Source organism: Aspergillus ambiguus, assembly GCF_047715705.1.
Source record: "Aspergillus ambiguus strain CBS 117.58 unplaced genomic scaffold BDV59scaffold_8, whole genome shotgun sequence".
NCBI lineage: Eukaryota > Fungi > Ascomycota > Eurotiomycetes > Eurotiales > Aspergillaceae > Aspergillus > Aspergillus ambiguus.
Window position 1 is genome coordinate 796,188 of NW_027395521.1, and position 16,860 is coordinate 813,047.

The 16,860-nt window shown below is 51.4% G+C and overlaps 7 protein-coding genes across 7 annotated transcripts; 3 read left to right on the forward strand and 4 right to left on the reverse strand.

The window, feature by feature from the left end:
• Positions 1 to 447: 447 nt before the first annotated feature.
• Positions 448 to 1,883, forward strand: BDV59DRAFT_200481 (putative integral membrane protein; the record flags this gene model as incomplete). Its single annotated transcript, XM_073693589.1, has 6 exons — positions 448 to 600; positions 657 to 693; positions 773 to 840; positions 897 to 1,270; positions 1,329 to 1,396; positions 1,489 to 1,883. The coding sequence occupies 6 exons, from the start codon at positions 448 to 450 to the stop codon at positions 1,881 to 1,883; spliced, it is 1,095 nt and encodes a 364-aa protein (XP_073550005.1).
• A 281-nt stretch (positions 1,884 to 2,164) lies between these two features.
• Positions 2,165 to 4,534, reverse strand: BDV59DRAFT_174774 (stromal membrane-associated protein). The gene is made up of 5 exons (XM_073689128.1): positions 4,371 to 4,534; positions 4,078 to 4,246; positions 3,972 to 4,016; positions 3,800 to 3,902; positions 2,165 to 3,738 (listed from the first exon to the last, which is right to left on the reverse strand). Exons 1-5 carry the CDS (start codon positions 4,477 to 4,479, stop codon positions 2,458 to 2,460), a joined length of 1,707 nt encoding a protein of 568 aa, XP_073550006.1. The 5' UTR covers positions 4,480 to 4,534; the 3' UTR covers positions 2,165 to 2,457.
• Positions 4,535 to 4,687: 153 nt separating this feature from the next.
• On the reverse strand, positions 4,688 to 5,721 carry BDV59DRAFT_162083 (peptide-methionine (R)-S-oxide reductase). Its single transcript, XM_073687574.1, has 2 exons — positions 5,268 to 5,721; positions 4,688 to 5,192 (listed from the first exon to the last, which is right to left on the reverse strand). Exons 1-2 carry the CDS (start codon positions 5,533 to 5,535, stop codon positions 4,819 to 4,821), a joined length of 642 nt encoding a protein of 213 aa, XP_073550007.1. The 5' UTR covers positions 5,536 to 5,721; the 3' UTR covers positions 4,688 to 4,818.
• BDV59DRAFT_162082 (Smr domain protein) lies at positions 5,722 to 7,789 on the reverse strand. The gene is made up of 2 exons (XM_073687573.1): positions 7,667 to 7,789; positions 5,722 to 7,590 (listed from the first exon to the last, which is right to left on the reverse strand). Exons 1-2 carry the CDS (start codon positions 7,694 to 7,696, stop codon positions 5,908 to 5,910), a joined length of 1,713 nt encoding a protein of 570 aa, XP_073550008.1. The 5' UTR covers positions 7,697 to 7,789; the 3' UTR covers positions 5,722 to 5,907.
• Positions 7,790 to 8,389: 600 nt separating this feature from the next.
• Positions 8,390 to 9,820, forward strand: BDV59DRAFT_174778 (uncharacterized protein). The gene is made up of 2 exons (XM_073689129.1): positions 8,390 to 9,152; positions 9,212 to 9,820. The coding sequence occupies exon 1, from the start codon at positions 8,876 to 8,878 to the stop codon at positions 9,143 to 9,145; it is 270 nt and encodes an 89-aa protein (XP_073550009.1). The 5' UTR covers positions 8,390 to 8,875; the 3' UTR covers positions 9,146 to 9,152; positions 9,212 to 9,820.
• A 2,222-nt stretch (positions 9,821 to 12,042) lies between these two features.
• BDV59DRAFT_200486 (GPI anchored serine-threonine rich family protein) lies at positions 12,043 to 12,964 on the forward strand (the record flags this gene model as incomplete). The annotated part of the gene is made up of 5 exons (XM_073693590.1): positions 12,043 to 12,091; positions 12,142 to 12,355; positions 12,416 to 12,726; positions 12,790 to 12,894; positions 12,948 to 12,964. 5 exons carry the CDS (start codon positions 12,043 to 12,045, stop codon positions 12,962 to 12,964), a joined length of 696 nt encoding a protein of 231 aa, XP_073550010.1.
• A 448-nt stretch (positions 12,965 to 13,412) lies between these two features.
• Positions 13,413 to 16,378, reverse strand: BDV59DRAFT_174779 (WD40 repeat domain-containing protein). Its single transcript, XM_073689130.1, has 7 exons — positions 15,872 to 16,378; positions 15,527 to 15,669; positions 14,533 to 15,457; positions 14,195 to 14,480; positions 13,909 to 14,106; positions 13,774 to 13,849; positions 13,413 to 13,715 (listed from the first exon to the last, which is right to left on the reverse strand). Exons 1-7 carry the CDS (start codon positions 15,874 to 15,876, stop codon positions 13,582 to 13,584), a joined length of 1,767 nt encoding a protein of 588 aa, XP_073550011.1. The 5' UTR covers positions 15,877 to 16,378; the 3' UTR covers positions 13,413 to 13,581.
• Between the last annotated feature and the right edge of the window lie 482 nt (positions 16,379 to 16,860).

Below are 16,860 nucleotides of genomic sequence, written 5' to 3' on the forward strand. Positions count from 1 at the left end.
GCGAGTATGTGACCCCAAGGACCAGCATCTTCTATCTCCTGATAAGCCATTACCAAATTGGTCACTCGTTCTACGTCGTATGGTTAATTCGGAATCTTGGACCGTTCCTGTTCAGACTAGCGTATCCAATAATGACGATCCGTTAGAATGGCATTATTGGGACTGTTTGCGCCTATTTCTCCGTCCTACCCTCACATTCATCCTATTTGACCCTCGGGCGCCTTCAGATTAGGACTTGCCGCCTGTCAAGCTTTGTGCTTTTATTATTCCCCCATGTATACCCCATTCCCCGTTCATCCTTGAACGTCCACTCTTTATGAAAAATGTGTTAACCGGCTACGCAAACACTGAAGCCTTACAATCCAAGAACATATGCCCATGCATCGAGAACACTCTTTATTTGATTCCTGACAGTTTTTCCCTCTCTTGTCCTATCTCCCTAGCATCATGGCTATAGGGACGCCGCGAGGCCAACATGCACTCACAGTCAGTGCGATTTTCACAAGCCTGGCCACTGTGCTCACCTTTCTCCGCATCTACACACGCGCATTTGTAGTGAAGCAGATGGGTGCAGATGACTGGACCATATTGATCTCGCTTGTAAGTCTAACCGCAAAGGCGAAAAGGCGACGGTTACTGACCAGCCATCTACATAGGCCTTCACCTGGGCTTTCTTTGCTATTTTCGTTCAAGGTTCGCGCGGCTTAACCCCCCTGCAACGCCATCTCAGATATGGCTGAGGCTCATAACCATACTGACGCCACTCCCGCAGAGGTTCGATATCTCATGGGAGAGCATTTCAAACTCATCCCTCACGACATTTATGTTAAGCAAATGACGGTACGCAAGACAACCATGCCGGTGTTGTCGTTTTAACATCTGCTGACAATATGTAGTATTTCTGGGCGTCAGTTCCCATCTACCAGACGAGCTTGATCGTAACCAAGGCCTCGATCCTGCTGCAGTACAAACGTGTCTTCTCGACCCCCCGCATGCGTCTCGCTTGTTGGTGCTTAATCGGCTTCCTCGGCGTGTACGGAACATGGACCATCCTCAGCGCCTGGCTGAATTGTCTCCCCCTCGAAAAGTTCTGGGATCCTACTGTCTCTGGTTTCTGTTTGGACAAGAAGGGCCTCTGGTTCTCCAACTCGGCCATTCACATCTTCACCGATATCCTCATCTTGATCTACCCCATGCCGGTCCTCAAGAACCTCCAGATCCCCCGTCGGCAAAAAATCGCCTTGATGGCCGTCTTTGCCCTGGGTGCATTGTGAGCTCTTCTACATCCTCATCCACCCCTTACCCTCACGCTAATCGACCCCTCACAGCGTCTTGGTCACAAGTATCCTCCGTCTAAAGAGTCTCCTCGTCATCTCCAACTCCACCGACCCAACCTGTACGTCAAACCCCATTACCCTTGGCCCAACCTCTCCCCAAGACAAAGACACTTTGAAAGCTAGCAAACAAAATCTAACTCATGTCCTTTAGACGACAACCCCGGCGCAGCCACTTGGTCCGCCATAGAATGCAACGTCGCCATCATCTGCGCCTGTCTCCCCAGCATGCGCGCCCTCATCTCCCGCCTCCTGCCGCGCTTCCTCTCCACCCGCAGCGCAAACTACAACTACAACTACCGCAGCAAGACGAACAACCCAGGACACAGCCGCAGCACCCATAACCTCACCAACAACTTCCAAACTTCTACCTCCATCGGCGCCCCTCTGCCCGATTACCAGATGAAGACCTTCACCCGCGCCGACAGCACCAGCAGCAAGGAGTCCGGCGCGCATACTCCCCCCGGCGAGATCAAAGTCACCACTATCGTATCTCAGGAGTTTGCGTCACATAATGATGATGCCTCGAGTGTACGGCATCTGGTCTAAGGTTTCTCCCGCGGATATCTATTTATGTACGTGCGTATGTACCGAGATGACCATTTTTCCCTCCTGTACTCTCCAATACGACAATTCTTTGTTATTTTTCCCGATACTCATGTGCTAGATGTCTTTGTAATAGGTCTCTTTCTTCGTTCCCTGACCCTACTTGTTTTCTTTGTAATGCCCTCTTGATACTACTGTCTCTTGCATTCTTTCGGCAAGGAGCTGCCACAGTTTTTATGTACGATATTCATGACGATCACAATATTAATTCAATCATATACAAAGCTCATCGCGGAGAGTACTGCACCACAAAATACCCTAATCGGAACTGGCGCGGTATGGCACAATTGCAATGCAGTATTTGGTATCATCCGGTATGCTCTCGAGTAACAGTATCTACAGTCCGAATCCCGTAGCTCATGCCATGCTAAGAACCAAGATCCAGGTGAAAAAACAGAAACGTAAGATGAAAACAATTACATTGCGAGCTGGCGCTCAAGTCTATTATGTAACACCAACTATGTGCAATTTGGTGGAACAAGAATAAGAAAGTAAAAGGCGAGCAGCAATATACAGCCTACTCCCAGACATTAGAAAATAGATCATCAGCCCCGCCAAACCCGCCAGCCGGTTTAGTCGAAGCGCTTGTGTTGTTCGTCGTTGTGGTGGCCGTCGAAGCGATCGGGGCAGCACTGGCCCAACCACCGAAATCTTCATCCGCAGTTACAGCCGGTGCGGGTTTAGAGCTGGTACTGCCCCAGCCACTGCCAATGTCGTTGGCAGTCAAGGTGTCGGGTACCTTCATCATGGAGGACGATGGGGGTGCGGCAGGAGCAGGGTCCGGTGTGCTCCATGCGTTACCTCCCCATGGGTCTATACTCGCTGGAAGCGCGCTTGCGATGGACGCCGTAGTGGTTGCGACGCTGGGTTTCGGCTCCGGAGGTGCAGGGTTACTCAAATTGAAGGCGGATTTCAACTCCTGTTGGGGAGACGACGCCATAGGAGGCGGCGGCGGGGACGTCGTCGTAGTGGGGGCAGGAGGAGATGAAAGGCCAAAAAGATCGTTCGACAACGATGATGAGGGAGCCGGGTTCGACTTGGTGGGCGGAGGGGACGCAAAACCGGTGAATCCCGAATCAAAGCCGTTGGACGATATCGATGTTGTGCGGGACTGTGGTTTCGCTGGAGGGATAGTAGGAGACGTAAGACTCTCGAACAACCCGCCGCCGCCACTGCTCACTGATGCAGTGGGCGAGGAAACCTTTGGCGCTGCAGGAGTGGACTTTGTAGTTGCAAAGCTCGTCAGATTGGCGAACGGGGATGGCTTCTCAGCCGGCTTGGGGGGTGGCGAAGTCGTGGACGGGAAGCTCAGTCCACTAAAGGCGTCAGTGAGACCACCCATGTTGGAGGACGATGTCGACTGTGGCGGAGGAGACGCCAAGTCTCCGAATGACGGCGTCCGCTCATGTTGAACAGGGGCCGGCTGAGGCTTCGAGTAGAGGGACAGAATAGACTGCTTCAGATCAGGCCGCGACATTCCAGTCGATGCGCCGGGTGTAGATGCTGTGCTAGCCGGACGACTAGAAGGGGCCGGGGGAGCGCTGCCGAAGAAATCAAGCCCGAGCAACGAGTCTCCAGGGCGGGCCGGCTTGTGAGCAGACTCTGGCTGTTGTTTGGGCGGAGCCCGGGCGGCGGGTTCGGTGGTGCTCGGGCGAACCGGGGGAGCAATATCATCGTCACCGAAGAGATCAATGGCCGGTTGTTGGCGGCGTTGTGTCGCGGGGGGTTGGCTCGATGTGGCGGTTCGCTGCGATGCGGAGCGCTCGATTTTTGCCTTTTCTTGGACAACCGCAAGGGGCTGCGTGGGAGATATACTATCAGCCTCGATTGCGCATCAGGAGACGCTGTGTTGAGCTTACCACGTCGTCATCGCCGACATCTAAAGTCGAGGGATCAGGCATTCCGCCATCCATCACCCACCGCTTGGATTCGTATTTGGTTCGGATAAAATTCTCGATCTTTCTGTACATCCGGTTTCGTTAGTAGCGGACATCGATGGTAACTTGGCGTGCAGAAGACGACTCTACTTACGCTTCGGACGGAACGTGACCCGGGGCCAGTTTCGCCTCCCAGTATCTGATGAAACGCCAATCAGTATCCGCACGATGACATTGTAAGCATTATTGGCGAGACAAACTTGTTCGCTCTAGCATTGCCCCAGCGCAGAACACTTTGGAGCTGTTCATCGGTCCACGCGTCCAGATCAACAGACTTCACGCGACTGATGTGCGTCCCCATACCCCTATGAATGCCGGAGCATCGGATGCAAATGAAAATCCCTAGGTTCCAGGACGCCCATCGCGGGTCTGAAAGAGGCCATTGTCAGTTAACATTTCCCCAGTCGCAGAGACAGTATAGTTGTAGGGCGATTGTGATATGTCCGACGAGAGGAACGAGGGTCTTCCGGGGGGGAGGGGGGGAGGGACCCACGCTTATTGCGCTTGCAGTCGGCACATGTCTTGTTGTAGTCGAGCTTGAGCAGATTCTTGATGGTCTGCTGGTTCTGAGCAGCCTGGGACGGGGTCGCACGTCGAGACATAACCAAAGTACAAAGGGACCAGGTCGACAGCGGAGGGGTGGGAGCAAAGTGGCAGAGGAAGAGGGCGGAAGGAGAGGAAGTTGAAACGGACGTTGTTGTTTCCAGGTGGCGGATGCGGTGTGGCCTCAGGCAGCAGTCCCGTCCGATCCGGCCGACGGCGGGTGCCAGATGCGCAAACTCCATACCACCAAGGTATATAATAATTCTGGTTGAGATGAACCGTATCTGTATATAGTCACTGGATAGATCACAGACAAATATTTAAAGCGTTTAAGTACACGACAGTTCAACCTTCATCTTCTCACATCCTCTCACATACCCTCACATACACAGGACTCTTTACGCCTTCGCCTTCGCATCCCCATCCCCATCCTCCTTGAACCGCAGACTAATGCTATTCACGCAGTGTCTCTCGTCAGTCGGAGTCGGAAACCCTTCGCCCTTGAATACGTGCCCCAAGTGCCCACCGCAGTTGCTACACACGATCTCCGTCCGTTCCATGCCAAAGCTACTATCGGTGTGTCTCTTGACCGCGCCGGGAATGGAGTCAAAATAAGCAGGCCAGCCACAGCCCGATTTGAACTTCTGCGTCGCCTTGTACAAGGGCGCATTGCAACCGGCGCAGGTGTAGACTCCCTGGGACGGGTAATGAGAATCATATTCGCCAGTGCCGGGCCGTTCAGTGCCCTTCTGGCGCAGAATGCGAAACTGCTCTGTTTGGTCCTGTTAGCATGCTGATACATTCTGGGATACCAGAACCCGTCAGAGGAAGGTAAAGAAAGACAAACCAGGGCTGAGAACAGCGCGCCATTCCTCGTCGCTGCGCTGATCGGGATAGGTCATATTGGCGCTAGTACTTTGTGCTTTGGCACTGGATCCAAACAACGAGCTCAGGAATGGTATACCCGGGGCAGCTTTAAGAACCGTGGCACCGGATACAGGGAGGGGCAGACGGCGGAAGTATCGAGAAGATGCGGCGGTAATGGCAAATGCGGGTCGATCTCTGAGGGGCTTAGAGGCAAAGCGGAGGACTGCGGAGAGACCCTGGAATCGCATCAGGGAAGTCAACCACGGGGTTCGCTATTTTATTCGGTAGTGACAGAATAAATTGTAGGTAGTCTTCGGTTAGGCGCACGACGGATGTTTGGAGTTTCTCTTTTGGCGTCATCACTGAAGCTCAGAGCGTTACGTCATCACTAAGACGTCTCTCCAGATGTCAAGCAGCAAAGAGGAAAAGCCAAGAAACAGTCATATACGAGGAAGATATGTATATCGAGAAGAAAAACAGGTATGTATGTGTTGAATAAACCAAAGATGGACGAGAATAGTTGAAATCCGAATGTGTACATCCGCTCAAGTGCCAGTTGCAAGCTGCATGGGTATCTAGAAAATAAGCAGAAAATAAATCAAGACCAAGATAGAGAAAAATCAACGACGTCGAATGACGCCAGTAACTGTCAAAACACCTTCACCGACTTCTACTCTCCACCCCTCACGGGCCAGCATCTTCGCAATGGCCGGTCCTAGGCGAGACGTGCCATCATGACTGTGTCGTCCGGCACCGGTGACAATGCGATAGCCTCCTCGCGCTGGGTTGCTACCCCCTCTCATGAATTTCGAATCGCCAAGTTCCTCCCACCATTCGGAGACTCTCGCGCTGGTAATCCGAACCGCGTCCTGCACGGAGACGCCATGAAGATCTAGCATCGTGGCTGTAGACTGAGAGTCGACCAATGCATCAGCCGCAGCCGCAGCATTTCGCTTCGCCCGCTCCAGATGATCACGGCCAACTGCGGAGTAATATGCAGCCGCACCACCCATGTAACGGTCGGACTTGCCACGACGGTAAGCCACCGACGCTTTCGAGAGGGCCTCCGCTCCTGCGGCAAAATGAGTCTCCGCAAAGCTCTTTGCGCTCCCATAATCCCGAGTAGTTCGTAAGTCGGTGGGTCGTCGCTTTGGAGGCTCATCATCCGATTCAAGAGCTAGCGGCGAAGCCGTAATCTTGATTATCTCAGACGCCTGGGAAGCCTCTAGCGCGATGGGTGTGGCGATCATAGCAGAGGCCAGTTCACTGACGGCTGAAGTCGAGCCCCGTGTGATCTTGAGCATTCCAGCAAGCACTGTTGGAGGTATAGACGGGAACTCCTGAAGAAGTTCTGCCACTTGTGCGACCATGACACTGTCTGCATCAATCTCGTCCTCGTTTTTTGGCCCATATGACATCGCAAGTGATCTAATAGTCGTAGGTAATGACGCGCCACTTGAATGATACGCAGATGTGACGGTCTCTTTCTTTAACGCAGGCGATGTGCGTGAATGAATAAACTCAACATCTTTTCGAACCGCGTCCCATTTATTGTACGCACGTGGCTCGTCGCTCGAAGCAAAAACGCCTGCAGGATCCAAGCCTGAGGGTGACAAATTATCGTTATTCCGAGAGTTCTTGTTCTTGGGTTTTCGCTTGCGAGTCTTCCTCCGCATACCATCCTCAGTAGAATATTCTTCGAACCCATCGACGCCTTTAGGAATGGCTACTTTGATATCTTGGTCAGTCGGCGGCTGCTCGTCGAAAAAAGTGAGATTTAGAAGAACATCCATGGCACGGTCGACATCTCGGTTAGACTTCCCCAGTGTATGTTGTATGGTGAAACGATCAACTGAAGGGAACATCTCCATTAGGTAACCGATCTTGTCCTCCTCGGTGGCTCCCGACAAACTAATGGAGCCATCCGCGCCAATAGTGTATGATACGCGCTGGGACACCGAACGATCATTATTACCATCCCTCAGTCTTCCTGTACTTATGCTGATGGTCGAAACCTCGGACGTAAGGCTGGTAATATCGGTCTCCCGAGATTGCACTGTGCCATTTTGTGATACACTCTGTTCTGATAAGACGACATCTGTATCGAGACCGTTTGTATTGTCTAAACCACTGGTGCCTGAGGGATCAAATGGTAAATCTTCTTGTTCCCACGCGGAGAGTTTCAGAGTGTCCAGCGTATCGCGAAGCTGCTGTACTTGAGTCGAGTCGGTGATATCGAAGTCGGTAGCAATAGCCGTAAACAACGCGGGATCGAGAGGTGGACAATAGTCCCTTTCGAGATCCTATACCAAGGCAGAACCAGGAGTCAGCTGGCAAAACCTGTGCACATTCGCATGCAATAGTCGTAAGAGAACTCACTCTCCATATGCAGTCCGCGTTTTCAACCATGATATTATTCTGCCGTTGTACGATCACGCGATATTATATGCTTTCCGGGCATCTCTTCGAAGTCTAGACATTAATAGAGAGAGGTAAAGAGTATGATGCTTTCGAGGTCACGCTTCTCATGATTTGCGGGAGTCGAAGAAGTCGGATGACATAATCCTGATAAACTTTCTGTATGCCTAAGGCATAAAGATTTCTATTTAGGACTAGCGCATTGCTGGGATGTACAGAGACAAACTACCTACGTACTACTATGTAGTAGGTAGATTATCCCGACATCAACCTCCTGGACAATAACTAACCCTTGGGTCTATACGGACACGAGCAGCCTAGCTGTCCCATCAATATTCTTCTGCTGTCGTCATTCACTAGTTTCTCTACGTGAACGCCGGACCACAGGCGGCCAATTCAAGATCTGCCCAGGCCACTGTTTACAGTCTGGAAGAGTCCCCGATAGGTGGAATACAGGCTGAAATATGGAGCTACAGGTACTCGCTGGTAATAAGACGTAGGAGTCAATCCCAAATTTTCATGGTACAAGCGACAAATATCTGGACAAAGCGTTCTCTAAAAAACACAATAATTCGGATCACGAATTATACTGAAAGCCGAAAACCAAGCGGCTTGATGAAACAAATATGGTCCAAACAGATCGACTCTTACTGTCCACCAGGAGCACCGCCAGCACCACCAGCACCGCCAGCGCCGGGCATCATACTACCCATACCACCAGAGCCACCGTTCTGGCCGCCAGCGCCGGGCATCATACTACCCATACCGCCAGAACAACCGACCTGACCGCCAGCGCCGGGCATCATACTGCCAAAGCCACCACCCTGACCACCCGCGTTGGGCTGGCCGTTAGCAGGCTTGTTCTCCTTTGCGGGAGCCGGGGGAGCGGGCTGGTCGTTGTTCGGGCCGTGCTCCTTCTTGGGAGCAGGCTTCTGCTGATTTCCACCGAACATGGACATCATCTTCGAGGGGTCCATCTGCTGGCCACCCTTGTTGTTACCCTGGCCAAAGTTCATCATACCACCCAGACCACCGGCGCCACCGGCGCCACCACCATTGCCCTGGCCTTGGCTGAAAGGGTTCATGCCTTGGTTGCCTTGGGGTTGGGCATTAGGCTGTCCGCCCTGAGGGTAGGGAGCGGCAAAGGTGGTAGCGCAGAAGCTGAGGATAATGGCGGCGGTTTGGAGCTTCATTGTGATTGGCTGTCTTTGTAAGGATCGGAAGGACGAAAGGAGTCAAAAAGGAGTGTCCGGAGAAGGCTGGTATAGTCAAACGAGCGGAAGCTTTGGGATAGGGAGTAGAAAGGAAAGTCTGATGTTGGAAGGAGAAATTGAGCGAAGGAAGCACCCGGCTTTAAAGGCTAAGGCTGATTTGGGAGATCAACAGAGCCACGGCATTTGTTCCTGCATAGCAAAACACTGTTCATTTCGGCTGTTTTGACCCGCGCGTACGTTCCATCCCTTCGGGACCACTACATACATAGAATGCTGATGCGGCATATTACAGTCTCAGTTGGTGAATGATTGGCAATGTTTGCTTCTGAGATATGCGTGATCTACCGGATCGACAGGCTTATCTTCCGAACTTCTTTTAGTGGCTGAACATCGATCGAAAAGGCCCAGCCAATTTCTTCCTTTGGTGGGCATCCATGAAGAGTTGGGAGGAGGTATTCTCTTACAATAAGGAAATGCATGATAACTGGCGGAAATTCTGCTTTTGATCGATATGTTTTAGCGCGCAAGGTCAATGGAATCCATATTGTTTATAGTCGGAAGCCCAGAATGGAAAGGAACGACACCTTCGATGTGACGGATCATGCCGATGACAATCCTATCCATAGCGCAGCTGATCCTCCTTGATACCTGGGTTTTCTGCGCACAATTTTAACAAGTTTGACGAGCAACGAGGAGAGAATCTAGCACTTCCTCAATTTTCTCCGTGACTGCAGGAGAATCAGACATTTGCCATTCTCTCTCCTTCAGCTACGGCGGTGCCATCTGCAAGGGCATCCAGACAACTCAGTGAATGTTTTGCAGCGAAATGCTCTATGAGGGTGTTACAGAGTAATTGATGACGCTACTGTAGTGTCTAGACCGACTAAGGGACGAAGAAGGGGTGTGGTACAGTGGTATTTGGATTGCCTGTTCGGGCAGAGACAGACACATATGACCAATCGATGGTACACCTTATCACGTCGCCCGTCTTCGCAGTCAGAATTTGTGGTTGATCGGCCCCCTAGATTCCTCGCACACCCTCCTCACGTTTCAAACTCCTCGAGACACACCCCTTCTCCCTACCTACCCGCAATACCTGCTCGAACTGGGTTTCCCGTGTGGAATTTATGATAATAACATCCTGTACCAATAATAGCTGCCACAAAGTTGCCCTTTGGCACTCCATCAGCCCGAGATATTGGTTATCTTTGATGGACATACATGGCATGAGTGCGCACGTACATAGGGGCACTTGGCTCCCATTATTGTGAGTGATTTAATCATTTGCAATGAAAGAGCACAACGGGAAATGCTACAGCATAGACCGAAATGTTCCTTTGCAATGTGACTCTTTGGTCAGACACCCGCGGAGTATGTGATGTAGTGACCATTTGGTTGACGCCGACACGGAGCACATGGGGATGTTACCACCTCGGCTTCACTTGCAACATTTTTCTTATGCGACCCTAGAACCTTGATCTCGGCAATTGGAATGGTAGAAACCTTCAGAAAACGGACGCTCATTCTGTGCCTCGTGCAGCCCATTCCTTTCAACGGAGAATTTTCAGTCACTATATCGCTTCATCCAGGAATAACGGCACGTGCCATGCACTGAGACTACACAGAGCTACCTACGATGCGAATGTCTGTCCTGGTCAGTGTTACTGTACTTGGTGGATCTGGGGTTGCGCTAGTATACGATCCATTGTTCAGGCGCGTCCGTTGCTTTCCAGTGCTCTCTGATTCTGATTACAGTCCCTTGGATAAGGGAGCAGCTGAGAATTAGGCCATTGTACAGCTCCGTATAGGGTTCAAATGTTTTTTAGGCTTGCGTATGTAGCTATACTATTATCATGCCATTTGGCCGAAATTTGGGTAGGCTTCTAGATAAACACGTTAAAGTAATTGCGGTATATAATCTGAAAATACGATGAGTTCCTCAGTATCCATATACTTGTAAGGAGCATGGTGTATGAATATCAGGAAGACCGTGACAAAGAAGCATGAAGTCTGTCGCAATGTGATAAGCTCATCCAAGTCAATCAGGCGGCTCATAAAATACAATGTTCATCAACCGAACTATTGAAAGCACGTCCCATTTGATGTGGTTCGGTCCATGGATCTACACCGTATAGTCAACGCTAAGGATTATCATGTTGACATATCTGAACTGACCCGCCCGAAAGATATATATATATTCAGTGCTCCACGTCCATCTGAGGCACCAACCTCCATTCGTTATACCCACACACTAGTGCATATACACATCAGCCACCCATTAAGATAACTTTTTCTATTCTTCAAGGGCAAATTTGTCTATTATTAACAAGTAGACCTAGCTGCGGCCCGATTAGGACGTTTTCCGCACAGCTATTCTGCGAATCGGTATAGACAACACACGACCCAGAACTCAAATCACTGGCCCAGTTGGGCGTTACGCATTAAGAAGCTATATTTAGAGCTGCACAAATTACGTATCCAAGAGCACCCATGAAATCTACTTGCAAAGTCTTACATCAAATGGAAAGTAGCCATCGAAGCCAGAGGTGCCATGTTTGGATAGGGCACTCCAATCTACAGTGTTCTCGTAGGGGTGTCCTCCTACAGGGATATCTGTCCTACCTACCCGAAGTCACCAAGGATATGTGTAGACATGATTGAAATCATCCAATTAGCAGGACTACTGGTGGTGCTGGAGTGAGAAGGAGAGATGGCTGGGAAGAAGGGCGGAGTATCCCTCGCTTGAACGCCGACGCAAGATCCTGTGGCTGCAACCTGTCCGGGAGGAATAGTCGGGTTTTTATCTCCTACCGACAGGTCATTCGCACAGAAACGACCAAAAGGGGTCAATCGAAGATGAGATAGCAGGGGAAAACGCCCTGTGAAGGGAATCGGGAGGTCATATCCTTGCCAATGGTGAACTCCTTTTGCGGGGAGGACCATGTCCGTTCAAGGACTATAAAGACCTCTGTGATCTCTCACGATGAATCCTGGGTATCTAGTTCCTTTTCCATCTTATTCCTCATATAGAGTACTCCATAGACCTTTCTTCTTCATCTGCCCATTTCCTGATTCTTCGTGATACCCTTTCCACATCTCTTTGTTGAAGTCATATCGATCAAGATGCACCTCAGCTTCGCCTCGATCGTGGCTTTTGCGGCTTCCACCATGGGTACGTTGTGTGAAACCAGACAAAACGTCGCCTGCCTAACAGCACTCCAGCCCTCACCGTGACTAGTCCCTCCCAGGGCGACCAGGTTGATTTCAGCAATCCCGTGGATATCAAGTGGAAGTCGGTCGAGTCCGACCCGAAGAGCATCATCATCGAGCTTGTCAACATGAACGGCCACCCCAACGTTAACAAGCAGATCGCCGAAAATGTGAAGACCTCCGAAGGCCACTACAGGGTCGACAAAGTCTGGGGCATCCCAGTCGCGTGCGTAGCCCGATGCACCTCCAGCCCGCCGCCGGCTTGACTGACTGACATCGTTTCCAGTGAGGGATACCAGATCAACATCGTCTCCAAGGAGAAGCTCAACAACGGCATCCTGGGCCAATCTCAGCAGTTCAATGTGACTGAAGTCGCGGATCCCCCCAAGCCGGGTAAGCGAGACTCTATTCCTACAACCACCAAGAAGACTGCCTGCACCTCTGCCTCCACCATCACCACAACCACATCGTCACCATCTCCATCATGCACCCGCTCTACCCGCCTCATCAAGCCCTCTTCCCGCCCCTGCACCAAGCACCGCTCCTCTACTCCACCTACGTCTAGCACCACCGCTCCCTCCGACTCCGCAATCCCGGGTGAGTCCCATCACGGACGTGGTGCGAACACATTGTCACTAACATGCCCATCCCTGCGAATAGCCACTACCTCCAAAGCCTCTGCTACTGAAAATGCCCCTGCGGCCACCAGTTCGACGGCCGGCTCCGCCTCGCTCGCCATTCCGGCCGCCGGATCCATGATGATGGGTCTGTTTGCGCTGATGCTGTAATGGGCGAACGAAGGAAGGGTCTGATCGCAGATCGACCCCAGTTGTGAGTGATTTTCAGAACTTTTTCTTTTCACTTTCCTTTTTTTCTTATTCTATAATTGCCGCTGGCCGACGCGACGCGCAGCTGGTCCGGTCAAGTATCTATTTTACGAAGATTAAGTGCGATGTATGTACGTGATATCATTAATGAACGTCGATTCACATTGTTCCAATCTGGAACTTTTTGGTATTGTGATATGCAGCAGGGATGGTGAGATGGAGTTCGGTAGCCGATCTCGCGCAGGGGTTGCAGCTAGAAACAATAGACTCATGCAAGGAGTCGGGCCAGAGTTCGTGTCTAGGAACACCTGCATAGACTGCTAGACACCGATGACTGTTGTGTGGGCTGAAAGGAATTACTATGTTCTAGTCGTACATCTCTATGACTTGTCATAGTGTAGGTGGGTACGGGGAATTGATAAAACAATAGTTGTAAAAATAGATTTAAACCTGGCCGCCGAAACCAGCGTTATTCACAATTGCATTAGGCAAATGCTATATATATCGCACGAAAAATAAAAAGTGCTGTACATATGCAAGAAGACATTCAACTCATACTATATATATTCACAGGGGTATATATGGCTTCAAATGTGCAAAAGTTTACCGAAGGACGGGCCAAAGGCTACAGGGATCCCCTGGCTGAGCCGGCCACGGCAGATCCGGAATTAGCGCCGGCACTGATCGCCGAGGACGAGGCGTGCCCATTGTAGTTGTCATTAATGCCTTCCCGGGGACGATCCCAGGTGCGAATATGCCCTTGTCCTTGTGTTAGCTTCCTGTGACAGGGCTGGTGTGCTGCAAGTGGGAGGCAAACCTTCAAGAGAAGAAGTCATTATCGACTCTTCCTGGAAGCCTAGCCAGCATATGGGGTCGCTGCCGATTTCCTTAGACTGTTGGAATTAATTACCCTATGCTTGGAACTAATGAATGGACAAACCTCTGGACTTACCATGATGGGCGGAAGTAGGGCAGTCCGTGCCCTAGGCTCCACAGGGTGACGAACAGTATGGTCGTATTCATCATAGCCATCTGCAGTCCGTTGTGAATCGGATCTCATTCGATTGCCCGAACTATCGGCTCGGTGACGATTGGCATGTTGGGAGGTGGACGTGATCATGCTCGTCCGTTGGCGGGTACTTGCTTGGTGCTGCATGATTATCGTCAGTAAATGAGCTGCTCTGCATGTTCGCATATATGATATATGCAACACCCCAATGAACAGGAAGGAATCTTACCGCTCTCGGGCGATGGAGCATTCCCACGCTGAAGTCCCAAAGTAAGAGTCTACAATCATCCCCAACGCTTCCGAAGCGGTATGTTCTCTCGTCACACCGCCACGGGTCAAAAGCCACAGTGGAAACCCAAGAGTTATGGCCCTGGCATCGCGCGACGATCTTTCGCTCCGGGAAAGACCAGATTGTTACTAGATCATCCTGACCGCCGGTGACAATATATTTGCCGTCCGGAGACCAGCAGACACAAATTAACCCACCATAGTAGCTACGGAAGATATCGAGGACCCTGTGAAGTTAGCGCATCGCTTTTTGGAAATTGGAAATAACAAAGAACCTACTCTTCTTTCAGATAGTCCATCACTCGCAGAGAGCCATCCTCCAGGACAACGGCCAAATGACGTTGATCGGGGGAGAAGGCAAACTGGGTGATCTTCTGGTTGGCCAACTTCCACAAGGCGACCGGATTCGTCTTCTGGTTTCTGGAGTTGACCGATTTCAGGACCTGCAGCGGCTGGCGGCCGGAAGACTTGATGGGTTCTTCGGGCGAAAAGTAGGCGTCCTCTTTCTCCTTGTCGTATACCACTAATTGTCCATTGGCATGCGAAGCCATGAAGAGGTTCTCCGACCCAGGCACCCATTTGATATGGGTTACCGGCGAGTTGCTGACGACCCCGTTCTTATTGATCCGGGCATACTTCTGCGAGATAGGTTCGTACCAAATAATGTCACCGGCCGACGAGCCCATGACGACGTCAATATGGGAGGCACTCTTGGTCAACTCGTTGATATCATGGCTCAACATGTGGGACTTGGTGAAGAGAATCTTGGCGAGGGGTTCATCCTTTTGCTTTGAGCTGAGATCAAGCCACTGAAAGGCGCGGTTGATGTTGGCGAACGCAAACAAGCCCTCCGGATTCCGGTCATTGAGCCGCTTGGTGGAAGCCTCGTGGGTAATCACTCTCGACACGAACGACGAGCTGCTCTTTATGATGTTGTTTTTCGGTTTCCGTCGTTTGAGTCCGTCTTTGACTATCGGTGCAACCAGGGCAGGGTTCCCGTCGCCGAATGGAGGTGCCACCACGCTCTCTTTCAAAGGGAACACCGGGGTTTTATTCCGAGAGCCAATGCTCACCAGCGAGAGCTTGACGCCTGACGTTGGAGGGGTAGGGACGGTCGCGAGTGGGTTGGGATTCACGATGGGTGCCTCGGAGGGATGCGGAGGAGGGGTGGCTAGGTGCAAATCGTCCTTGAGATGGTAGGTGCCTGGCGTATGGGTTGGTTAGGTTAGGAACCGGGAATATCATGGGCAGATGCGCCACGGGTTGAGCATACCTTCACCGACTTGGAGCGGACAACCACCCTCTGGATGACTGATGATGTTGTTGGTTTCCACTACAGGAACAGCCATACCATTCGACGCCCCAGCGGCGTAGGCGACTGGGACGGTGTAGCGGGGCGGCGGCGGCGGTAGGACACTGGTTTAGCACGTCAGCGGGCACGATGTCGTGGTCACACAGTACGACGCCAGTACGAGACACAATGATCGCGGATAAGGGGCCATGGTAAGCGCGAGGCGGAACCGATGAACAGAGAGGTGTTCAGATATAGGCAGACGGATGGGGAAAGGCGGGAAGATGGTGATAGCCCATAGAGGGCCGGGGGAGGGGGGCATCTTACAACATGATTGCGGTTGGAACAGCAAATCAGCAAGGATAGATGGCACCGTAATCGTTCGAATCATTCAGAGTATGCTTCCGATAAGGCAGGGCGTATAGTGATCTGATCCCACGAGCTGCACCAATGACGGTGCTCCTCGGGCCGACTCGGTGTGCTGGAACGCCGGACTCAGAGGCCGAAGATAAGACGACCAGCCGTATGTCGAACGTCTTAGGGTCAGGAAAAGAGGTGATACAATCCTGGCCAGCCAAGATTTGGATAATGGATCGGTTGTAACACCCGTATGGTGAAGCGGATGTTGGGGAAGCGGAACAACACCACGGTCACTGTCGATCTCTTCGATCCGGATCTGAGAGAGTTTGGGGGTGTGCAATAGAAAGGCCGAAGTACTCTAACTGAGAGACTTGGCGCAACCGAAGATGTGTGCTGCACAATGGGAGGATGTGGCAGGAAGAGGGGCGGAGAGAAGGGGAGGAGAGAGAGGGTGTTGAGGGAGGGAGAGGTCCAGGCGCCTGGATGGAGAGGAGCATTTCCGGGGTTGGTTTGGGTTGGCGGGATTTTTGGGTTGCCTCGCGTGCCGGCCGCGGATCCGCGGGGCGCTTATCTCAGCATGTTACTACCTAAGAAGTTAACGTATTTCACAAGCGAGTGGGCCACACAAGCGAATGGGCCACATCATCAGAATTTGACGCGTTTTATTGCCTTACCAACTTCAACCACCAACCATGCCTCCAAAAGCGCGTCAAAACTCAAGAAATTCAATTGAGCAAGAGGGAAGAATCTTACTTGCTATTTCCGCTTTAGAAAAGCAAGAAATTCGTAACGTTCATAAAGCAGCGCGTGTTTATAATGTTTCTCGCACAACCCTCCAACGTCGATTTAATGGAACAACTTCACGCTCAGAAACACGCGCCAATAGTCATAAATTGACTCAAAATGAAGAGGAATCGCTTATACGATGGATTATATCGCTAGATCAACGTGGAGCG